Here is a 20243-nt window from a genome sequence, read left to right as displayed (position 1 = left end):
TCTGCCTGAGGGACCCAGACGTATGTGACAAAATGGAACCTAACACTATTAGCATGTGCAGTTGTGGCTGGCATGTGTGGCTCTGTGTATGAGGAATTTGTGACACGGTAGGGAGTATTTTGTGTGACTGTGCATCCGTGTGATAGTGTGGGCTTCAGGGGCCAGGCACAGTGGCTCACGCCTGTAATCCCAGAACTTTGGGAGGCCGAAGTGGCAGGATCAGGAGGTCAGGAAATCGAGACCATCCTGGTAAACACAGTGAAACCCCGTCTCTACTAAAAACAAAAATTAGCTGGGTGTGGTGGCAGGCGCCTGTAGTCCCCGCTGCTCAGGAGGCTGAGGCAGGAGAATGGTGTGAACCCGGGAGGTGGAGCTTGCAGTGAGCCGAGATTGCGCCACTGCACTCCAGCCTGGGTGACAAAGACATAAATTTATTTATGTCTCAAAACATAAATAAATAAATAAAAAATAAATGATAGTGTGCGCTTCAGGGTATGGCCAACGTGTGACTGACTGCCCAGGGGTCTGGCAGTGCAGAGTGTTAGAGGCATATGTATTGGGGTGTCAGGGTGAACTCTTCCTGAGTTGTTTGTGACACTCCGTCACAGTGACACTGTCGTCACAGCGACACTGTCGTCACAGCGACAAGCCCACTCTCATCCTGTCCTCCCAGTGATAAATACTGCTAGTCACTGCCTCTTTAGATCACGGATTCCGCTGGTTTCAGCAACACCTCTCCTACCTCTGGTCATTTCAAAAAGGTCTCCATTTTCTTTAGCATCAGAGCTCCTCCGGGCCGTCTCCTCACTCTCCATCTGCTCATGTGCTCATTTGCTCACCTAGCTCCCATCACTGTTATGCATTGACTCGTGTCCTTCACAAAGTTATATGTTGAAGTCCTGACTTCCAATACCTCAGACTGTGATCTTATTTGGAAATAATGATGTAATTAATTAAGATGAGTTCATACTGGAGTAGGGTGGGCCCTTAATCAATATGACTGGTGTTCATATCAAAAGAGGAAATGTGGACACAGACACACATATAGGAAGAACATTGCTATGGCCTGAATATCCCCCCAAATTCATGTGCTGAAACTTAGTCATCGTTGTGGTGATATTAAGAGGAGGAAGCTGGGCACAGTGGCTCGCACCTGTAATCCCAGTACTTTGGGAGGCTGAAGTGGGAGGATCTCTTGAGGCCAGGAGTTTTCAACCAGTCTGGGCAATATAGTGAGACCATGTCTCTACAATAAATAAATAAATAAATAAATAAATAAATATTAGGCATGGTGGTGCATGCCTGTAGTCCCAGCTATTTGGGAGGCTGAGGCAGGCAGATCCCTTGAGTCCAGGAATTTGAGGTTACAGTGAGCTGTGATCCTGCCACTGTATTCCAACATTGGTGACAGAGCAATATCCTGCCTCTGAAAAAAAACAAAAAGAAGTAGGGCCTTTTGGGACATGATGAAACCATGAAGGCTCTCCCCTCGTGAACAGATTAATGACTTTATGAAAGAGGTTTCTGAGAGAGTTCAGCCCTCTTGCTCTCTTGCCTTTCTGTCCCTTCCATCACGTGAGGAAACCCAGATGCACCATCTCTGAGGCACAGACATTCACAGACACCGAACCTGCCAGTGCCTGGATCTTGGACTTCCTAGTCTCCAGAACTGTGAGGCATAAATTTCTGTTGTTTGTAAATGACCCAGTCTGTGGGGTTTTGTTATAGCAGCGCAAACACACTAAGATGTTTGTGAAGATGAAGACAGAGATCAGGGTGATGCTTCTACCAGTCAGGGAGTGCCAAAGATTTCCAGCAAAACACCAGAAGCCAGGGGAGAGGCACGGAATAGATTATTCCTCATGGCTCCCAGAACGAACCCACCCTACTGATATTTCAATCTTGACTTCTAGTCTCCAGAAGTGTGAGACAATAAATCTCTGTTGTTTAAGACAGTCCCCAAACTTTTTGGCACCAGGGACCAGTTTCAGAGAAGACAATCTTTTTTTTTTTTTTTTTTTGAGACAGAGTCTCACTCTGTCATCCCAGCTAGAGTGCAGTGGTGCTATCTCAGCTCACTGCAACCTCCGGCTCCCAGGTTCAAGTGATTCTCATGTCTCAGCCTCCCGAGTAGCTGGGATTACAGGTGTGCGCCACCACACCCAGCTAAATTTTATTTTTAATTTTTTTGTATTTTTTTTAGTAGGGACGAGGTTTCACCATGTTGGCCAGGCTGGTCTCGAACTCCTGACCTCAGGTAATTTGCCTGCCTTGACCTCTCAAAGGATTGGGCATTACAGGCGTGAGCCACGGTGCCCAGCCTCAGAGAAGACAATCTTTCCACATATCAGAAGGGTTGGGGGTGAGGGGGATGGTTTTGAGATGAAACTTCCAACTCAGATCATCTGGCATTAGATTTTAATAAGGAGTACGCAACCTAGATCCTTCCTGTGTGCAGTTCACAATAGGGTTTGCACTCCTATGAGAATCTAATTCCACCACTGATCTCAGGCGGTAATGCTTGCTCACCCTGCTCGCCTACTGCTATGCTACCTGCTTCCTGACAGGCCATGGACCAGTACCAATTTGCAGCCCAGGGGGTTGGGGACCCCTGGTTTAAGACACCCAGTTTGTAGTGCTTTCTTAGAGCAAACTGCCAACTAATATACCACCTAAATGCCGATGATTACCAATTCTCCAGCTCCAATCTCTAAGCCCCAGGCCACTTCAGGCATTGAATATCCTACTAATTTGTGCCTGAGTCTTAATTTACAAAGGTGGCTGAGTGAGGACATGAAGAGGTCACTGCCATTGAAAGAAAAGCTTAATGTTATTCACAGTTCCCCTAGAAACAAAAGGCACAGTCACAGGGGGAAGTGCCAGTGTCACACAGGAGGCAGAAAGGAGCGAGGGGAAGGTACAGGCCTTTACTGGGGTGTACTTCTCCCAGTAAGGCCGGAGAAGTAGTTTGGGGCTGCCTAGTTTGAATAATCCCAGAGCACTCTGGGGCACAGGGACTGGTACTAGTTACCTGGTCCTGGGTTGATTTAGGGCAGGGGAGATACTGGCTTGGAATGTGAAAGTTAGAGAAAGGAAGTGACTCAGAGTATGAGCTCTGGATTGCAGGGAGATGTAAATAACCTTGGACATTAGGTTGGCCCTATGATTTATGGATGCCAAAGAGACAAATACAGAACCTAAGGAAACACAGTTAAAACACTCACCAGCACCCCATCCTCTACATGTCTGTGTCTAAATGCATCATCTTCCTCTTCAAATCTTCCTCTCCTCTGTTTCCCTATCCCAGGGATGGGCACTTTATGTCTGTGCAGTCGGAAACCTGGGGGCCATCCGTGTTCCTCCTCCTTCCCCTGCCTCCAGTCTACCACCAGGTTCTATCAATTGTGCCTCTGATCTTGAAGCTCTTCACTCCTCTCCTGGGTATACTCCAGTCCAGGCATCTTTTGAGCCTGGTGTTCTGTTAGCAGCCTCCCAGTGGCCTCTTTGCTTTTACTTTCCTCCTCCTCCAATCTATTCTCCCAGCAACTGAATGATTCTCCTAAAACATAACTCATGTCACTCTTCCCTTCTTAAAACCCTGCGATGGCTTTCCTCTGACCTAGGATAAACTGCAGCAATTATGTGGTCCTTGACCACCCACATGTTCCAGCCACACCAAATTTCTTTCTGTTCCCTTAAGACATCCTTCACCTCCAGGTTTTTGCCTATGCTGCCCCATCTGCTAGAACACCCTCCCATGAAGTCCGGGCACCCCCACAGTGCTCCCATGACAACTGGTACTTCCCTTGTGTGGACTCTGTTAAGCCCTGATGACTTGTGAACCTCCTATAAGCTTTACGGTATACTGATACCTAGGCTCCTCTCCAGACCAACTGTATCGGAGGTAGGGCCTGGGCACTGACAGTTTTAAAAATCGTAGACGAGCCGGGCGCGGTGGCTCAAGCCTGTAATCCCAGCACTTTGGGAGGCCGAGACGGGCGGATCACGAGGTCAGGAGATCGAGACCATCCTGGCTGACACGGTGAAACCCCGTCTCTACTAAAAAATAAAAAAAACTAGCCGGGCGAGGTGGCGGGCGCCTGTAGTCCCAGCTACTCAGGAGGCTGAGGCAGGAGAATGGCGTGAACCCGGGAGGCAGAGCTTGCAGTGAGCCGAGATCCGGCCACTGCCTCCAGCCTGGGCGGCAGAGCGAGACTCCGTCTCAAAAAAAAAAAAAAAAAAAAAAAAAAAAAATCGTAGACGATTCCGATCTGCAGTCAAGGTTGAAAGTCATTACTCTTAGTAGATGACCTCCCATATTTCAATGAAGACAGGGACAGTAACATGGGGGGCGGGGTCTGCATCAAGTGCCTGGTACAGAGCGGGTGGTGAGCAAATTATCTACTGTTCGAGAACTGTGTGGCAGGGACTGTATGAGACAACACAGAGTGACACTGCAGGAAGCTGCATGTGTGTGCAATGCCAACACTGAGCATCTGAAAGCTGTGTGACAGTGTGGGGTGTCACAGTCGGACAGTGACTGGTGAGGGTCACTGTGAATGACTGTAGTCTGTGACAGAGCAGAACGTCACCGTGGGAGTAGCTGTGTCCTGTGTGTGACTGACTGCGAGTGCCTGAGGGGCTCTGGCCAGGCTGCTGGACGGGCGTCGCCGGGGAAGAGGTTGAGGGAGCTGGAGATGCCGCGCACCAAGATGGCAGCTGGGGGAGGCCGCTTGTCCCGGGCTCCAGAGCCAGGAACCGCGGAGGGGAAGCAGAAGGCGGGGGAGGGCGGGAGGCCATTCGCAGGTCGCTCGAGTTACTTCCGCGCGGGACACTAGGCGCAGCCGCCCAGCCCAGCGACCAACTAGCACCGCCTCTCGCCGCCTAGCCGCCGGCACCGGCGGTGGGCGGGGCGGGCAGCGCGAACGGCCGGCAGCGGGGACAGGACCTGCACAGGCTGCCTATGGCAGGCGGCCGGCGAGCCGGGGCCAGCCAGGAGCCTGAGGGTCGGAAGCCCCCAACACAAGATGCTGAACTCCTTCCTGAGCCCCCAGAATGGCACCTGGGCAGACACCTTTTCTCTGCCCTTGGCTCTTGCCGTTGCCCTCTACTTGGGCTACTACTGGGCATGTGTCCTTCAGGTGGGTGCGGGTCCAGTGCTCTGGCGGGCGGGTTTGGGTGTAGGGGCAGCTTCCAGACACGGGCTTGAGCCCTTGGTGGGAGCTGGCATGGTTGGGCTTCCCCACAGATGAAATTTGCTCCCACCGAATGGAGACTCGGCTCTGCCTCCCTAGTGCCTCTGCATCCCATGTGCTCCCCATGCCACCTGGGCCTTTTGGGCACCGGAGGGTGCTGCTCTCTATGATGTGGACAAGCATTTGGGAAAAGTGGGTTGGAAGGCATCCTGAGGTGTCAGATATGTGCACACTTTGCGTTCCTTTTTAGGTGGTTTAGCTGAGTCTTTCAGCTGCACTGAAGGAAGGAACCAGAGGTCTGTGGGGTCATGGCTAACTCCCACCACCCACCCCCCAAATAGCTTAGTAGGGCCTCCCTTCCCTTAAGGGCTGGCTGAGGCCAGAAACTGGCCTAGCCCAGAACTGATGGATGACCCTAACTGTCCTTGCTCATTCAGCCCTGTTTTATGTTCCAGGCTCTCCATATAGTGTGATGAGAAAGTTTGAAGAGGTTGATTTTGATGAATTTGGAGATTTTTCTCACTGAAATTTAGATAAATACATAATTTACATATCCAGGAAAAGCCAAATATTTTCATCTTCATTAAACTCTGTTCTAGGTAGCCGAGTCTAACAAGACACCTACTGGTTCGAGTCCTTTAAAAAGGTCTACAGGAGCCTTTAGTGTTACCGAGACTTTTCCATATTTTCAGAGCTTTCTACATTAGCATTTATTGTTTACTAAATGTCTTCCTTAGGGCCGGGCACGGTGGCTCACGCCTGTAATCCCAACACTTTGGGAAGCAGAGGTGTGAGGATCGCCTGAGATCGGGAGTTCGAGACCAGCCTGACCAACATGAAGAAACCCCGTCTCTACTAAAAATACAAAAATTAGCCGGGCATGGTGGCACATGCCTATAATCCCAGCTACTCGGAAGCCTGAGGCAGGAGAATCGCTTGAACCCAGGAGGCAGAGGTTGTGGTGAGCTGAGATGACACCACTGCACTCCAGCCTGGGTGTCAGAGCAAAACTCCGTCTCAAGGAAAAAAAAAAAAAAAAATGGATAGCAACTCAAAATCTTGGCAATTAGGAGCCAATACACAACAGTGACTAGGCAGTGCAGGCTCTAGAGTCAGAGAGACCTGGGTTTGAATCTCCTGCTCTGCCACTAACTAGTTCTGGCATGCTTCTGACCTTTGACAAGTTATTCAGCATTCAAATACAACCTATTTCATGAAACCATTGTGAAAATCACAAGACAAAATTTGTGTGAAGTGCTTAGCACAATGCCTGGAGCTTAATGAGCACTCAACAAATCTTACCTACAAGTACTGGTGGTAATGTCATAGTTAGTAATTTTGTTTTGCTTGCTGTGTAACTGGACAAACCACTTAACATCTGTCAGTCATAACTTCTTCACTTATAAAATATCTCATAAGCTTGGGCTTAGTCCAGTGCCTGCACACGACTGACAGCTGTCATAATTCCAGGGCTTAAGGACTAGGGTTGAAAGTCACATCTCCCAACAGTTGCACTATCAACTTGGCCTCTCTGCCATTTGCCCCTGTAGAGTATGGGGACTATACTGGAGATAGAAACCTGGTCTTCATGTTCCTTAGGACTCATTGCAGATACGCAGTTTCTATTCTTGAACCTATGGCATACTCCTCCTTCACATGCCTTCTACGTGGCTAGGCTCTCTCATTCACTTGAGGTCTGTCCAGAATACAGCAGAGAAGCTGAAAGTCAGGGCTCAGTGCCCACTGACCTCATCTGTCCCTGTTATTTCATCCTTGTCACCTTCCCCCTGGCTGGCACGAAGGAAGAAAAACATCGATTCACATTAGGGCTGTTCTTCCTTTAAAGCACAATCTAACAGCAGGGGCCCCACAAGTAAGAGAAGATAAGGTCCCTGGTAGAAAGAAGCCCCTTAGGCCAGGCGCGGTGGCTCACGCCTGTAATCTCACCACTTTGGGAGGCCAAGGCGGGCGGATCAAGAGGTCAGGAGATTGAGACCATCCTGGCTAACACGGTGAAACCCCGTCTCTGCTAAAAATACAAAAAATTAGGCCGGCCTGGGTGGGTGCCTGTAGTCCCAGCTACTTGGGAGGCTGAGGCAGTAGAATGGCGTGAACCCAGGAGGTGGAGCTTGCAGTGAGCCAAGATCGCGCCACTGCACTCCAGCCTGGGTGACAGAGATTCTGTCTCAAAAAAAAAGACAGTGTTTTGCTCTGTCATCAGACTGGAGTGCAGAGGCGATTCTCCTGCCTCAGCCTCCTGAGTAGCTGAGACTATAAGCATGCACCACCATGCCTGGCTAATTTTTGTATTTTTAGTAGAATCAGGGTCTCACTATGTTGGCCAGGATGGTCTCCATCTCTTGACCTCATGATCCACCCGCCTCAGCCTCCCAAAGTGCTGGGATTACAGGCACGAGCCACTGCGCCCAGTCGGCTTCATTTTCAACTGCAAAGTAAAGGTTGAAGATTGAATGGTGCTGCATTTCTTCAGCCCCTGCCCAGAACCCCGACTTTTTCTGCAGGGGATCAGCTGGGCACTTATTTATTGACAGGGTCTCACTGTCGCCCAGGCTAGCGAACCATGGTGCTATCATAGCTCACTGCAGCCTTGAACTCCCGGGCTCAAGCGATCCTCCCACCTCAGCCTCCCAAGTGGCTGGGACCACAGGCGCACACCACTGAACCTGGCTATTTACATTACCTGCTGTCTCCAAAATGGGTTTGGGGCATGGATAGGCTGAGCGGGAAAGTCAGCACTCAGTCAACTCAGCAGCTCCCAGTTCAGGGTCAATTCTGGGCAGTGACACTCCAAGACTGGGTTTTTTTTTTTTTTTGAGACAGAGTCTCGCTCTGTAGCCCGGGCTGGAGTGCAGTGGCCGGATCTCAGCTCACTGCAAGCTCCGCCTCCCAGGTTTACGCCATTCTCCTGCCTCAGCCTCCGAAGTAGCTGGGACTACAGGCGCCCGCCACCTCGCCCGGCTAGTTTTTTGTATTTTTTAGTAGAGACGGGGTTTCACGGTGTTCGCCAGGATGGTCTCGATCTCCTGACCTCGTGATCCACCCGTCTTGGCCTCCCAAAGTGCTGGGATTACAGGCTTGAGCCACCGCGCCTGGCCCCAAGACTGGGTTTTTAGGGGCTCTAGCTGGAGTGTATTATAGAGACTTGGCCATTCAACTGGGCTGTGCTGAGTATCTCACGTGCAGACAAAGCAGGGTCCTCCTGGCTGTCCTCTGGAGAGGGGCCCTCTCACCCTCTGGTGTTGGGTGCCTCATTAGCTTGGTGCAAAAGTCAGGGAAGTGGGGCAGACTGTTGTGTGATTACAGAGGCCTCGGCTGGTGGCTGGGCCACAGTTTCTGGCCTTCCTGGAGCAACACTGTTCCATCACCACGGAGACTTTCTACCCAACGCTGTGGTGTTTTGAGGGGCGACTACAAAGCATCTTCCAAGTCTTCCTGCAGTCTCAGCCCCTAGTCTTTTATCAGAGGTAAGAAGGGACAGAACAGGGTGAACGTGAAACCCCAGGTATCTAGGGAAAATCTATTTACCACTTTTAAAATGTAGGTAATCTGTCTCATCTACATCCCTGTATTGAGGGTACAATGAGAGTGGATGTTATATGGAAGGGCCATATAACTGCATGGCCATCAGGTCATGATCTTTTATGTCCCCACCCCACATTGTCAAGCCTTACTGTTTTACATGAAAAACACCCTCAGAGGATGCTGATGGGAAGTTATGAGACTCGTTTATGGGTGGGGCACAGGACAAAGCTTTTGAATTACATCGTTATCTTTGTGTGCCTCTTCCTCCAAAACCACAGTGACATCCTCCAAACACCAGATGGAGGCCAGCTCCTGCTAGACTGGGCCAAGCAGCCTGACAGCAGCCAAGACCCTGATCCTACTACCCAGCCCATTGTGCTGCTGCTTCCTGGCATCACCGGCAGTAGCCAGGAGACATACATCTTGCACCTAGTTAACCAAGCTCTGAGGGATGGCTACCAGTAAGGATGGGTGCAGCCCCGGAGTGGGGTGGCATCTGAGAACGTGTACTAGGGAGAAATCAATCTGGACACTGATAGATATGAAGAATGCTACACGAAGGGAATCTTTGGACAGGGGTCTTTCTGAAGACTACTGAAAGGGAAGAGGGGCTAAGAAGGGTCTAGCTAAGATGTACCTGTGTGCCACAGGGCTGTCGTGTTTAACAACCGGGGCTGCCGTGGGGAGGAACTGCGGGTGAGTAGCGGCCTTCCTCATAGTAGCCCTTCACCCACTCCCTTTAGAGATCCTTGGCCCTGGGGCTCTACCTCCTTCCTCTCCTTCCTCAATTTCCCCTCCACCTTCTGACCACGGTCTCCCTCCCTACCTAATGATCTAATTTGCCCTCAGACCCACAGGGCTTTTTGTGCCGGCAATACTGAAGATCTACAGACAGTCGTGAACCACATAAAGCACCGCTATCCCCAAGCTGCACTGCTAGCCGTGGGCATCTCTTTTGGAGGGTAAAGATTGCCTAGGCTTAACCCAGAGGCCCAGTCTTCCTTTCCTCCTCCACGTCCCCTCCCTCTGTCCCAACTCACATTAATGCAAACCCTTCTTTCATGGTCCCTTGTCCAATTCTACAGGATACTGGTGCTGAATCACCTGGCACAGGCCGGGCAGGCTGCAGGGCTGGTGGCGGCACTGACTCTGTCTGCATGCTGGGATTCCTTTGAGACCACCCGCTCCCTGGAAACCCCACTCAACTCACTGCTCTTCAATCGGCCCCTCACTGCTGCGCTCTGCCAGCTTGTGCAACGGTAGGGTCGTGGCAAGTGGGAGGAGGCAGTAGACAGAGTAGGATGGCAGACACTCCAAGCTCTCCTAGTGCTCGGTCAGTTCTCTCTGGGCTTCTTCACACATGAGATAGTAAGACAGGGCCTGGGGGCGGGGGGTCAGGTCCAGGTGTCAAGCCAAACTCGTATGTACTCTTGTAGAAACAGAAAGGTGATTGAAAAGGTGGTGGACATAGACTTTGTGCTACAGGTATAATCTTCAGCCATGCCCCTGGGCCCCCCCAAATGAGTCTTCCACTATCTTCTCATTCTTTATCATCTTAGCCTATCCTACGGTAACACCTGCAGGCCCGCACAATCCGCCAGTTTGATGAGCGCTACGCATCTGTGGCCTTTGGATATCAAGACTGTGTTACCTACTACAAAGCAGCAAGCCCTAGAACCAAGGTAGATGCCATCCGGATCCCTGTGCTCTGTCTCAATGCAGCAGATGACCCCTTCTCCCCCATCGGTGGTGAGTACTCTGAATCAGGACACTTTGGCCCCAAGGAAAATGGGCCATGAGGGACATGACAGACAGCCTGGGCTCCCAGTAAAGGCCGTTTCTGACCCCTGACCCTCTCCTAGCCCTTCCCATACAGGCCGCCCAACACTCCCCCTACGTTGCGCTGCTCATCACAGACAGGGGTGGCCACGTCGGCTTCCTGGAAGGGCTGCTCCCATGGCAGCACTGCTACATGAGCCGCCTCTTGCATCAGTACGCCAGAGCCATCTTCCAGCCCCCAGAGGGGCTGCCTGACCTCTGGGCTCTCTCGCCTTCTGAGGACAGAAATAGCTGACAAGAGTACCATTGGGGGTCTCAGTTCACTCTTTCCTTGTTTATTAAATATCAACTTTTCCTGCCTAGTGGGCTGAGGTTCATTTTCCCTTTCCTCAAGGTTAGACTATCTAGGAACTTACTGCATCTTTAGGCCGGCTGGCTTAGTGCTACCCATCTGAACCCCCAGATTACTACCCAAGTCATCTTTTTGCCCCAGCAGCAAGTACCAGGCCAGTCCCTTCCCCAGCAAATGCCAGGGGCTTCATGTGAAGGGGAACTGGCCCCAAGGCTGTGAGGGGAGGAGGAGAAACTGTTTCTGCAGGAAGGACAGCAGTGCCTCCAGGCTCTTGGGCATCTTCACATGTTTCCAGAGAAAGGACAAGCTCAACTCTCGAGCCTCTAGTAGGCAGAAGGGAAGAGGCAGGGAGTATGGCCTGGGCTTCAGACACCGCTGTTCTGGATGGATCCACAGATGATGAAGGCAGGGTTCCTGGGGCCCAGAGTCAGGCAGGGCCATAACCAAGCCTTTTCACTAGAAGGGAAGGCAGTGCCCATTCATCTTATCAGAGGCAGCCTCAGCTGTGGACCCGAATGGAGTGAGCAAAGGGAGTCCAGGCCTCCACTCTGCTCTAGAGATGGCAGTGTCCAGGCTCCTGATTCCCAGGAAGCAGGGAAGCTAAAGGAAACCTGGAAAGGCACTCTGGAGCAGCAGGATGGTCACAACAATAAGCCCGACACATAGCAGGAGCAGGAGCCACACAGGAACACTCCCTGCAGGAGGGAAAGGGAGAGGTCAGCAGGCCAAGGGGCTTCCCAGCCTAGAAACCAGAACCCTTCAAAGGGGGAGTGGCACAAACAAGAGCCTAGCCCCCGGGGGGCATGTTTGTGGTCCAGTTAAAGGTGGGGTGGTGCCTGCCTGCCCCGCCCAATGACTCACGCCGTGAGGGCAACAGATGCAGCTGGCAACGACTGTCCACAGCCACAGAGAACAGGGCAGTTTCATGGGACCCAAGGAGCTCTGGACCTCGACCCTTCTCAGGTAGAAAGGCCACATCCGTCACCACAATGCCATGGGCCTCCCTCACGTAGTAGAGGCACTGCGGGTAGAAGGAAAACGAGTGAGGAAAGGCCTAGCTGGGAACTGTCTTTCTGGAAAGCATGCTCCCCACCCCCAGGTTTTCCCTCTATAGAACGGGCCAGACTCCTTCCTGCACACTCAGGGTAGACACAGGCCTACAGTCCACCGACAGGGCCATGCCAACCTCCACCCATTACCTGGAGAGAGAAAGCTATGTAGATGGCAACAGAGCCAGTGACCGTGCCCAGGCCTAGGAAGGTGCCAGACTCACTGCAACAAACAATAAAGTGCTCGTTGTCCTGGAGGCTTGTGCAGCAACCCTCATACCCCAATCCCAGTCCGCGGGGACCCAGGCAGGACTCCTTTCCAAGCTCCCTCAGGGACCCCCACCTAGCCAAGGCAGCAATGTCTCGCACCTGACATTGAGGCAGGAGATGACTTCATGGCCACAGGACTTGGTCCGAAGGGGCAAGAAGTTGGAGCCATCCCAGGCTGTGAGGTAGCAGGGAGGGGGCTGGCGCAGGCGCTTGTGGGGAATTTGTACTGTGAAGAGTCGCAGCCCAGCAGGCTGGTCTGGAACCTGCCCAAACCTGGGGGCCGGATGAGGAGCTATTCAGCTCCTGGGGCCTGCCCAACCCTCCTCAGAGGTTTGTGCACCACCTGCACCCTGGTCAGACCTGAGGTAAAACTCAACAAGTTCCTCCCCAGCTCTCCCATCCCCAGTCTTTTCCCTCTCCCCCACCACAGCTGGGCTATGCCTCTTTCAGCCACCCCGCAAAGTCTTCACACCTGCAGGCCTGATAACGGTAAGGTGTGCTGGAAAAGGTGGGTCCATTCTCTTGCCAGTGCAGCTGTGTCACCAGCTGATTCTTCTGCCACACAGAGGCCTTAAGGTCCCGGCCCACAGTTACCAACTAGTCAGGAATAAAGATTCCAAGGATGGACAGTTAGGGGATCCACTCACTGGGCAAGCAGCATAAGCACCTCCTCTCTCCTTCTCCACCCTCCTCCCACCCCCACCCCCTCACCTTGCCATCAGGCCCTAAAGCCAGGTCTTCAATCTCCCCTTCGTGGGCTTTGAACTCCAGAACCTTCTCCAGGCTGGGTACCTGTAGCCAAACCACCACCATAGTTAACTCAGGTGTCCAGCAAGTACACTGTGACTGATCTCCACGCCACTCCCTTCTAATGGCCCCTCAATGCAAGCTTCATTCACAAGTTTCCCAGATGCCACGTTCAGCTTCTCACAATTTTGGTCTTGCTGTTACTGACATTCATCCTCCCTAACCCCGCAAACCCACACCTTCCAGACACGAACGTAGCCATCTGTCCCTCCAGTGGCAAGCAGGGTATTATCGTGGTTGAAGCACACAACTTTCTGCAGTGGATCGGAGCTGAAGTCTGTCTGCACTGCCTGCAAATTCTCTACCCTGAGTTCTAGCCCCTCGTGCTGGGTTTCCGCTCCACCTCCACATTTCTTCTCTGCTGGGGCTGCTCCCTTCCTTTGTCGAGGCCCCTGCTCCTTGGAACCTGTAACACAAACACTTGGCCAGGTTCTAGGCTTCTACAGTAAGGAGTACTGGCCCCTCTCTCCATGGCAGGTGCCCATACAGCTTCTAGCTTGCTACCAAAACCCTACTTCCAGACGCACTTCTTTAGAGACACCAAGATAAGAGTGACCTTACTCGTTCAACCCTTTCCCCAAGCGGGTAGAGGGAGAGAGTTCCTTACCTGCCTTCTCTGCCTTGTTGCCTTTCTGTTGATGGGCCTGGAAGCGCAGGAGCTGACAGTGGGCATCCTGCCCCGCTGCAAGGATGTCACCAGCCAGTGCCAAGTTCATGGTGGCCCGTGTCTCTGTGTCATGGGAGTGCAGCAAGGAGGCACTCAAGCGCCCATTAATCCGCTCTAGCTGCAGAAAGTGCTGTGGGAGGGGGAACCCGGATGAGCAAGTTCAGGGGTGCCCAGAGAGCACGTCTAGGAACAGTCTGATGTCTTACCCCTTTACCTTCTGCACGTTATAGTTCACAAGGGGTTCTCGAGTCTTTTTTCTCTCATTTGGGCCTCACAAATCTCTACACTAAGCAGGACTGGGATTATTACCTCCATTTTACAGAACAGGGTGAAGCTCAGAAGAGGGAAGGAACTTAGCCTAAACCCAAAGGCACCACTCTCGCCGCTGCTAGAGGGCAGGCAAGACCTCCGGGAAAAGGCCAGGATAAGAGCCCTGGAGCTGCTCCGAGGCGGAGCTGAAGCGTTCCTGCCGGCTCTGCAGCTGTGTGCAGCTTTCACTTTACCTTAAAAGCCTCTCCTCTGCCTGCTGAGTTCTCGACTGAAATTCGCGCCGCGGCGTCAGGCAAGCGGGTCTTCCCAACAGAAGTGGGCAGGGCCCGAAGCTGGAGTGTGGCCCGCCCCGCGACCCCCGGCCACCCTGGAATCGCCGCCAGCCCACAGCAAGACCCAGCCCCAGTGGCTCTGAGCTCTCACCACACCATTCTTTATGCCTGTCTTGGCGGCGCCTCCTCCGCCCGCAGCGATGAGCAGCCCAGTGCTGGGGTCAACCTGAAGCGCGTACAAAGGGAACGGAGCCCGGTACAGCTCTGGCGCCCGGCGTCGGCCCATCCCGCCCGGCGCGCGTTCACTGCCCGCACCACGGCACCCAGGACATAACGGGCCGGGCCTTCGACTACTGCCCCGGCCGCTGGTGAACTCGGCCCCGTCGCCGCTGGGAGCACACCCGACCCCTCTCACACCGGGGAATTGCCAAAACCCTGACCACCCGCGGGCAGCCGAGGTTCAGCTCGAGTGCGTCTAAGTCGCTCTCGCAGACGCGCACTGCGCACGCGCACCTGTCCCGCGTCTCCCTCCGCGCAGGCGCAGGAGCACCGACACGAGTCAGCACTAGCCGGCGGGGCCGCCTTCCCCGGGGCGGGGCTTCGATTCTCCACCCCTGGCGCGGAGGCACAGTCTCCCAGCACCGACTTCGCCATCTTTGTGCGGGGCGCCCCGGGGCGCGGAGGAGGTGGAGCCAGTGGAGGTTGATGAGGGTCAACCTTTAATAAAGAAATCCGACTCACGCCTGTAATCCCAGCACTTTGGGAGGCCGAGGCGGGCGGATCACAAGTTCAGAAGTTCGAGACCAGCCCGACCAACATGGAGAAATCCCGTCTGTACCAAAAATACAAAGGTGTGGTGGCATGCGCCTGTGGTGGCGTTCGCCTGTAATCCCAGCTACTCGGGGGCCTGAGGCAGGAGAATTACTTGAACCCGGGAGATAGAGGTTGCAGTGAGACAAGATCACGCCATTGCCATTGCACTCCAGCCTGGGCAGCAAGCAACAAGAGTGAAACTCCGTCTCAAAAAAAAAAAAAAATCCTCTGCCAGGCATGGTTGCTCATGCCTGTAATCCCCCTGTAATCCCAACACTTTCAGACAGTCCGAGAGAGGAGGATGGCTTGAGCCTGGGCTTTCTAGACCAGCCTGGACAACATGGGGAGACTCCGTCTCTACAAAATATTTAAAAATTAGCCAAATGTCGTGGCACCTGTGGGCCCAGCTGCCCAGGAGGCTCAGGCGGGAGGATCACTTGAGACTGGGAGGTCGAGGCTGCAGTGAGCTCAACCACTATGCTCGACCACCAGTGATGTCACCACTGCACTCCAGCGCCTGGGTGACAGAGCTAGACCCTGTCTCTCACACACATGAAATCCTCGAATTAGGACTGTTCCCACTTGGTGAGTGATACGCCAACTCCTGGGAGCACAGGCCTTTGCAGCTTACCCCAGAGAGGAAGTGATTTGCCGGAGGGCACACACCAGAAACCACCGGAGTCTCTTGCTTCTTAATGGAGGCAGCATGAACTTAAAAATAAACCTGACTTCAAATGCTGAATCCACTGCTTCCTCGTATGGGGACGCCTCTGTCATCCTTAACTCCTATGCCCCACTTTTGGCAGGGGTAGTGTCCACCATTCCCTTTCTCAAGGCTTCACAGTCCTGGGCCGGTGGCTTAGTGGGTGGCCAGCTGCTTTGCTGGCCTCAGCAGGGCAGGTATCTTCTGCGCCTGACACTCCATCCTCCCTCGGATTTGTGACCTTTGTGCACTCTTGAGAGTGAGCACAAGGGATGTCCTTCCCTGAAAGGAGATACCCCTCCTGCATTCTGATTAACCCAGAGGAGTGGTGCAGTGGCTTCATCTTTGGTGATGCTAGTATCTGTCCCACAGAGTTACATTAGATGTGTGAAAGGCATGGCCAAGCTGTCTGCATATCTTAAGTCCCCAGGCCTTGTGGGTCCCTTGTCCTCCTTGGATACATGGCACCTGCTCTTTCTGGCCTCTCTGTTTCCTTTGACACCACCCTCCAGGGTCTTTTTTCTTTTATTTTTTGAGACAGAGTCTCGCTCTGTTGCCCAGGCTGGAGTGCAGTGGTCTGATCTCAGCTCACTGCAACCTCCGCCTCCCAGGTCCAAGTGATTCTCCTGCCTCAGCCTCCTGAGTAGTTGGAACTACAGGCGCCTGCCACCACACCTGGCTAATTTTTGTATTTTTAGTGGAGACGGAGTTTTACCATGTTGGCCAGGCTGGTCTCGTACTCCTGACCTTAAATGATATGCCCACCTTGGCCTCCCAAAGTCTGGGATTACAGGCTTGAGCCACCACACCCTGCCCTTTTTTTTTTTTTTTTTTTTTTGAGATAGGGTCTCTGTCACCCAGGCTGGAGTGCAATGACATGATATAGCTCATTGTAACCTTGAACTCCTGGACTCAAGTGATCCTCCCACTTCAGCCTCTTGAGTAGCTTGAGTAGCTGATAGTACAGGCACACCCCACCATACTCAGCTGATTTTTTTATATTTTTATTTTTGGAGAGACAGGGTCTTGCTTTGTTGCCCAGGCTGGTCTCAAACTCCTGGCTTCAAGCGATCCTCCTACCTCAGCCTCCCAGTGTGTTGGGATTATAGGCGTGAACCACCCCCTCCCCGCCACCAAGGGTCTTGTTGGAGACTGGCACTCCTGTAGTTATAGCTACCTATTCTGTGGACTCAGCAGGACACAAACACAAGTTTCACAGGGTCAGATTTTATTAGCTACACGGAGGGCTGAATGGGGTCTTGGTGCCCTTGGTCCTCTTCAGCCTGGAGACAGCAGACTCCACAAGGGGCTCCCAGGGTTCAGAGCAGGAGAACACACCTGACTTCCTGCCAGCCAGCCCTTCAGGGTGTCTCGGGGACTCCCCGAGATCTGGGGCCTGGTTGGGAGGGTGGGGTTTGGAGGGGGTGTTCCAGGGGGCCTCCGTGGCTCTGGAACTAAACTGATGACTTTTGGAGAATGAGCTCCAGAGAAACTGGCCTCTTTGGGGCAGGGCAAGGCCTGGGCTTCGGGGAGGTAGTGGCCTGTTTTGGTGCCCGAGGTGGAGGCCCGGAGAAACATCGTGGAGAGTTTGGTGATTGAAGGCCTGCAGACCTGAAGCTCCTGGTCTGGGAGGGTGTGCCTGGGGCTGGGTCGGCCCGGGCCTGAGCTGCTGGAGGCTGAAATGCTGGCGATGGATGCCCACAGGCCTGAGGATCCTTGCCCTGAGGCCCTACTTCCTTCGGCCTTTTTTCTGGCAGCAGATGCAAGGCCCTGGCCTGGCCCTGGGGGAGGCGGAGGCCGAAGCCGATGCCTATCCGGAGTGGCCCAGATTCCTGGCCTTCCACACAGGGCAGTAGTTGGGGGAAGGCAAGCAGCCGGGGTCCAGTCCTGTACTTGGGGAGGGGGCAGGAGGGGCTGCGGGGCCGGAGGCACACCAGGCATATAGGATACTCCACGACTGGGGCCTGGCCGGTTCTGCCTAGCCACAGGTGCTGCAAAAGCAGGAGCCGCAGGTCGTGTGCGATGCGGCGGTGCCCCAGCTGGACCACCAGGGCCTGGGCCAGGGCCCCTGGGTCCCTGAACTGTGCAGGATCCTTCTCGCTTGGCACGCATCTCTCCACTACCCCAGGGGACCCGGACCCGGTGTCCCTGTACTGATGCCAGCGCCATGTCTGCCTGTTAGAGTGGAGCCTTTGAGAAGGTGGACTTGGGCCTGGGGAAGTGAGCGTGGAGCTATGCAGGTCCTCGGGGTGGGAAGGAGACTGGCAAGGTGAGTGGGGAAGGGAGGAGTTCTGGGGCTGGGAGGGAGAGAAGGAAGGGGTCAGAGGAGGAGAGGGGTACAGCCAGTGGTTGGAGGGAGACGATGCACGTGGATTGGGGAGAGAGAGGTAGTTCTGGTGAAAGAAAGTGGGGGAACTTGGGAGAGAGGGAGAACAGGGATGTGGCACAAAGTCAGAATTTGGGTCACAAGAGCCAAATTGGAAGCCAGGAGAGGGGGATGCTGGTGGAGAGAAGGAAGGATGATGGGACTGAGTGGAAAAGAACGGTGGGTGAGAGGGACGGAGGGACTGATGGGCAGAGAGAGGCTGTAGATTGTGAGGAGAGGAGTCTACAAGTTGTGAGAAGCCCCAAGGGGGGCACCCGGGGAGCACTGAGGTCTGTGGCAGAACCTGGTCCTTGTTTTGAGGCAACATCGCCTTGAATCCAGAAGGAACTGGGGCAACAAGACTAGGTATGAGAGAACTGGCAGAGTCAGGACCAGTATCTCTGAGGTCAGCTGTGCCTGAGAAATCAAGGCCACCTTCTGTGCACAGAGCTTGGCTCCAGCCTGGTGTGGTTGCAGGTGCTAGTGGCAGGCCAAGGGGACACCCAGACCTCCAGGCTCTCTGGGTGTTCAGGCATGAGCATGAACCTAAGCTTGGCTTCTCACTTCTTTGCAGTCAGCCATTGATGAGGGATGTGTGGGGATGGAGAATCACAGCTGCCTCTTGACAGCGGAGGGGCAACAGCGATTATCTGGGCGGGGCAGAGAGGAAGACAAAGCCCATAGGACCTGGAGAGAAAAGACAGAACCCAAGACACTGAGAGAATTGGTCCATTTCTGGCTCTGCCTCATGTCCCTAGTTCCAAGCTGAACTCACCAAGACTTTAAATCCATGTCACCTTTGGGATCAAAAGAGCTGGCAAAATGCTCCAGGGAAGGTGAGAAGTGGGGAGGAGAGGAATAAGGAGGAAGGGAGGGTAGGATGGATTGGAGGAGGGGTTTGGGGGCTAGGGGCTGAGATAGAAACAGGAATTAAGGGTGTTCTGGTGCCGGGAGCTCTTACCAATGAGAATTCCTCTGGGCTGTGTTTCACAGGCACTTCAGCATTGAGCGGACCTGGGAGAGAGGAGCAGAGTCACCAAATGGTGGATATACCTTTCTCTGTCCCCAGCATCTAACACTAAACGCACTATGAGCCGGGTTTCTGTCTGAGCCGTGAGTTTTGCCCTCAGTCCTCCTTCAGTCATTTGGAGGCCTGTGGTACAGGTTTTCATTCTCCTAATCCTGACTCGGGGGTTCTGCAAGCATCCTAGTGTCCTGCCACTCTGGTTCCTCTGACCCCTTGTTGCCCCTAGTGCTGATATCCTCTAGCTCACCCTGGCCCAGACAGAGATGGCTCATTACACCCAGCAGCAGAAGGAATGGGGCCAGCTGGTAAAAGCCTCTGGGAGACTGGGACTTTGTCTAAGAGGTGGCACCAGGGTTGCCGCCCCCAATGGGAGCTGGGGTCCCCATTCCCTGAGTTCAGTTCTCCCTGGCAGCATGTGGGTATGTCACAAAGGTCAGGTGCTGACATCATAGAATCTCCTCCTTGAGGCTCTGGGACCTTCTTCCAGAGATCATCCAAAGGCTGGCCCTTGATAATGCTGTGAAGCAGGCAGAATTCTTCAGTGCACTCAGTTTCTCCTTCAAGACCCAGCCCCCACCTCTACTCTTGGCCTATGCACTTTACAGCTCCAACCAGCTCCTTCATCCATTGCTCTCCCCACTCAACACAGCCTGTCTGGGCTGAGCTCATGCACCACACCTTTCTCCCCCTTGGGATATACCTATTATATGTTTTAATAACTATTTTCTTAACTGCTTTATTGGGATATAATTCACATACCATACAATCTACCCATTTAAAATGTACCATTCAATGTCTTCTAGTATATTCACAGGGGTGTAGAACCATCTCCACAATCTAGTTGTAGAATATTTTTGTCCCCCCAAAAATAAGTCCTGTACCCATTAGCAGTTGGTCCCCACTTTTCCCCCAGCCTCTGGAAACCACCAATCTACTCTGTTTCTATAGGTTTTCATATTCTAGACATTTCATATAAGTGGAATTATACAATATATGGTCTTTTGTTGACTTCTTTTAACATGTTTGCAAAGTTCATTCATGTTGTAGCATGTATCATTGCTTTATTTTTATTGCCAGATAATATTCCTTTGTATGGATATGCCATATTTTGTTTATCCATTAATTAATTGG

At 53.1% G+C, this 20243-nt stretch overlaps 3 protein-coding genes across 7 annotated transcripts; 1 reads left to right on the top strand and 2 right to left on the bottom strand.

Annotated features, from left to right (window-relative positions):
• Positions 1-4914: 4914 nt before the first annotated feature.
• On the top strand, positions 4915-10879 carry ABHD1 (abhydrolase domain containing 1). Of its 3 annotated transcripts, XM_005576318.4 has the most exons (9): positions 4915-5141; positions 8520-8680; positions 9017-9199; positions 9389-9434; positions 9588-9700; positions 9824-9997; positions 10175-10223; positions 10322-10487; positions 10601-10879. In XM_005576318.4, exons 1-9 carry the CDS (start codon positions 5028-5030, stop codon positions 10810-10812), a joined length of 1218 nt encoding a protein of 405 aa, XP_005576375.3. In that variant the 5' UTR covers positions 4915-5027; the 3' UTR covers positions 10813-10879. The 3 variants fall into 3 exon arrangements, 2 of the variants coding, with proteins under 2 accessions (XP_005576375.3, XP_073868235.1); XR_012422555.1 differs by lacking the exon at positions 10175-10223 and having other exon boundaries at positions 10298-10487; positions 10601-10741; XM_074012134.1 differs by lacking the exon at positions 10175-10223 and having other exon boundaries at positions 10298-10743.
• PREB (prolactin regulatory element binding) lies at positions 10824-14692 on the bottom strand. 3 transcript variants are annotated; one of them, XM_005576320.5, is made up of 9 exons: positions 14356-14692; positions 13603-13792; positions 13175-13401; positions 12900-12980; positions 12661-12785; positions 12288-12461; positions 12069-12141; positions 11731-11890; positions 10824-11564 (listed from the first exon to the last, which is right to left on the bottom strand). In XM_005576320.5, the coding sequence occupies exons 1-9, from the start codon at positions 14488-14490 to the stop codon at positions 11470-11472; spliced, it is 1260 nt and encodes a 419-aa protein (XP_005576377.1). In that variant the 5' UTR covers positions 14491-14692; the 3' UTR covers positions 10824-11469. The 3 variants fall into 3 exon arrangements, with proteins under 3 accessions (XP_005576377.1, XP_045225536.1, XP_073868234.1); XM_045369601.3 differs by lacking the exon at positions 11731-11890; XM_074012133.1 differs by lacking the exon at positions 13175-13401.
• Positions 14693-16927: 2235 nt separating this feature from the next.
• PRR30 (proline rich 30) lies at positions 16928-19535 on the bottom strand. The gene is made up of 3 exons (XM_045368649.2): positions 19360-19535; positions 19047-19099; positions 16928-18772 (listed from the first exon to the last, which is right to left on the bottom strand). The coding sequence occupies exon 3, from the start codon at positions 18411-18413 to the stop codon at positions 17175-17177; it is 1239 nt and encodes a 412-aa protein (XP_045224584.2). The 5' UTR covers positions 18414-18772; positions 19047-19099; positions 19360-19535; the 3' UTR covers positions 16928-17174.
• Positions 19536-20243: the final 708 nt, after the last annotated feature.

Source organism: Macaca fascicularis, chromosome 13, assembly GCF_037993035.2.
Source record: "Macaca fascicularis isolate 582-1 chromosome 13, T2T-MFA8v1.1".
NCBI lineage: Eukaryota > Metazoa > Chordata > Mammalia > Primates > Cercopithecidae > Macaca > Macaca fascicularis.
Note: the sequence above shows the minus strand (reverse complement) of the source record. Positions and strands in the feature narration are given on the sequence as shown.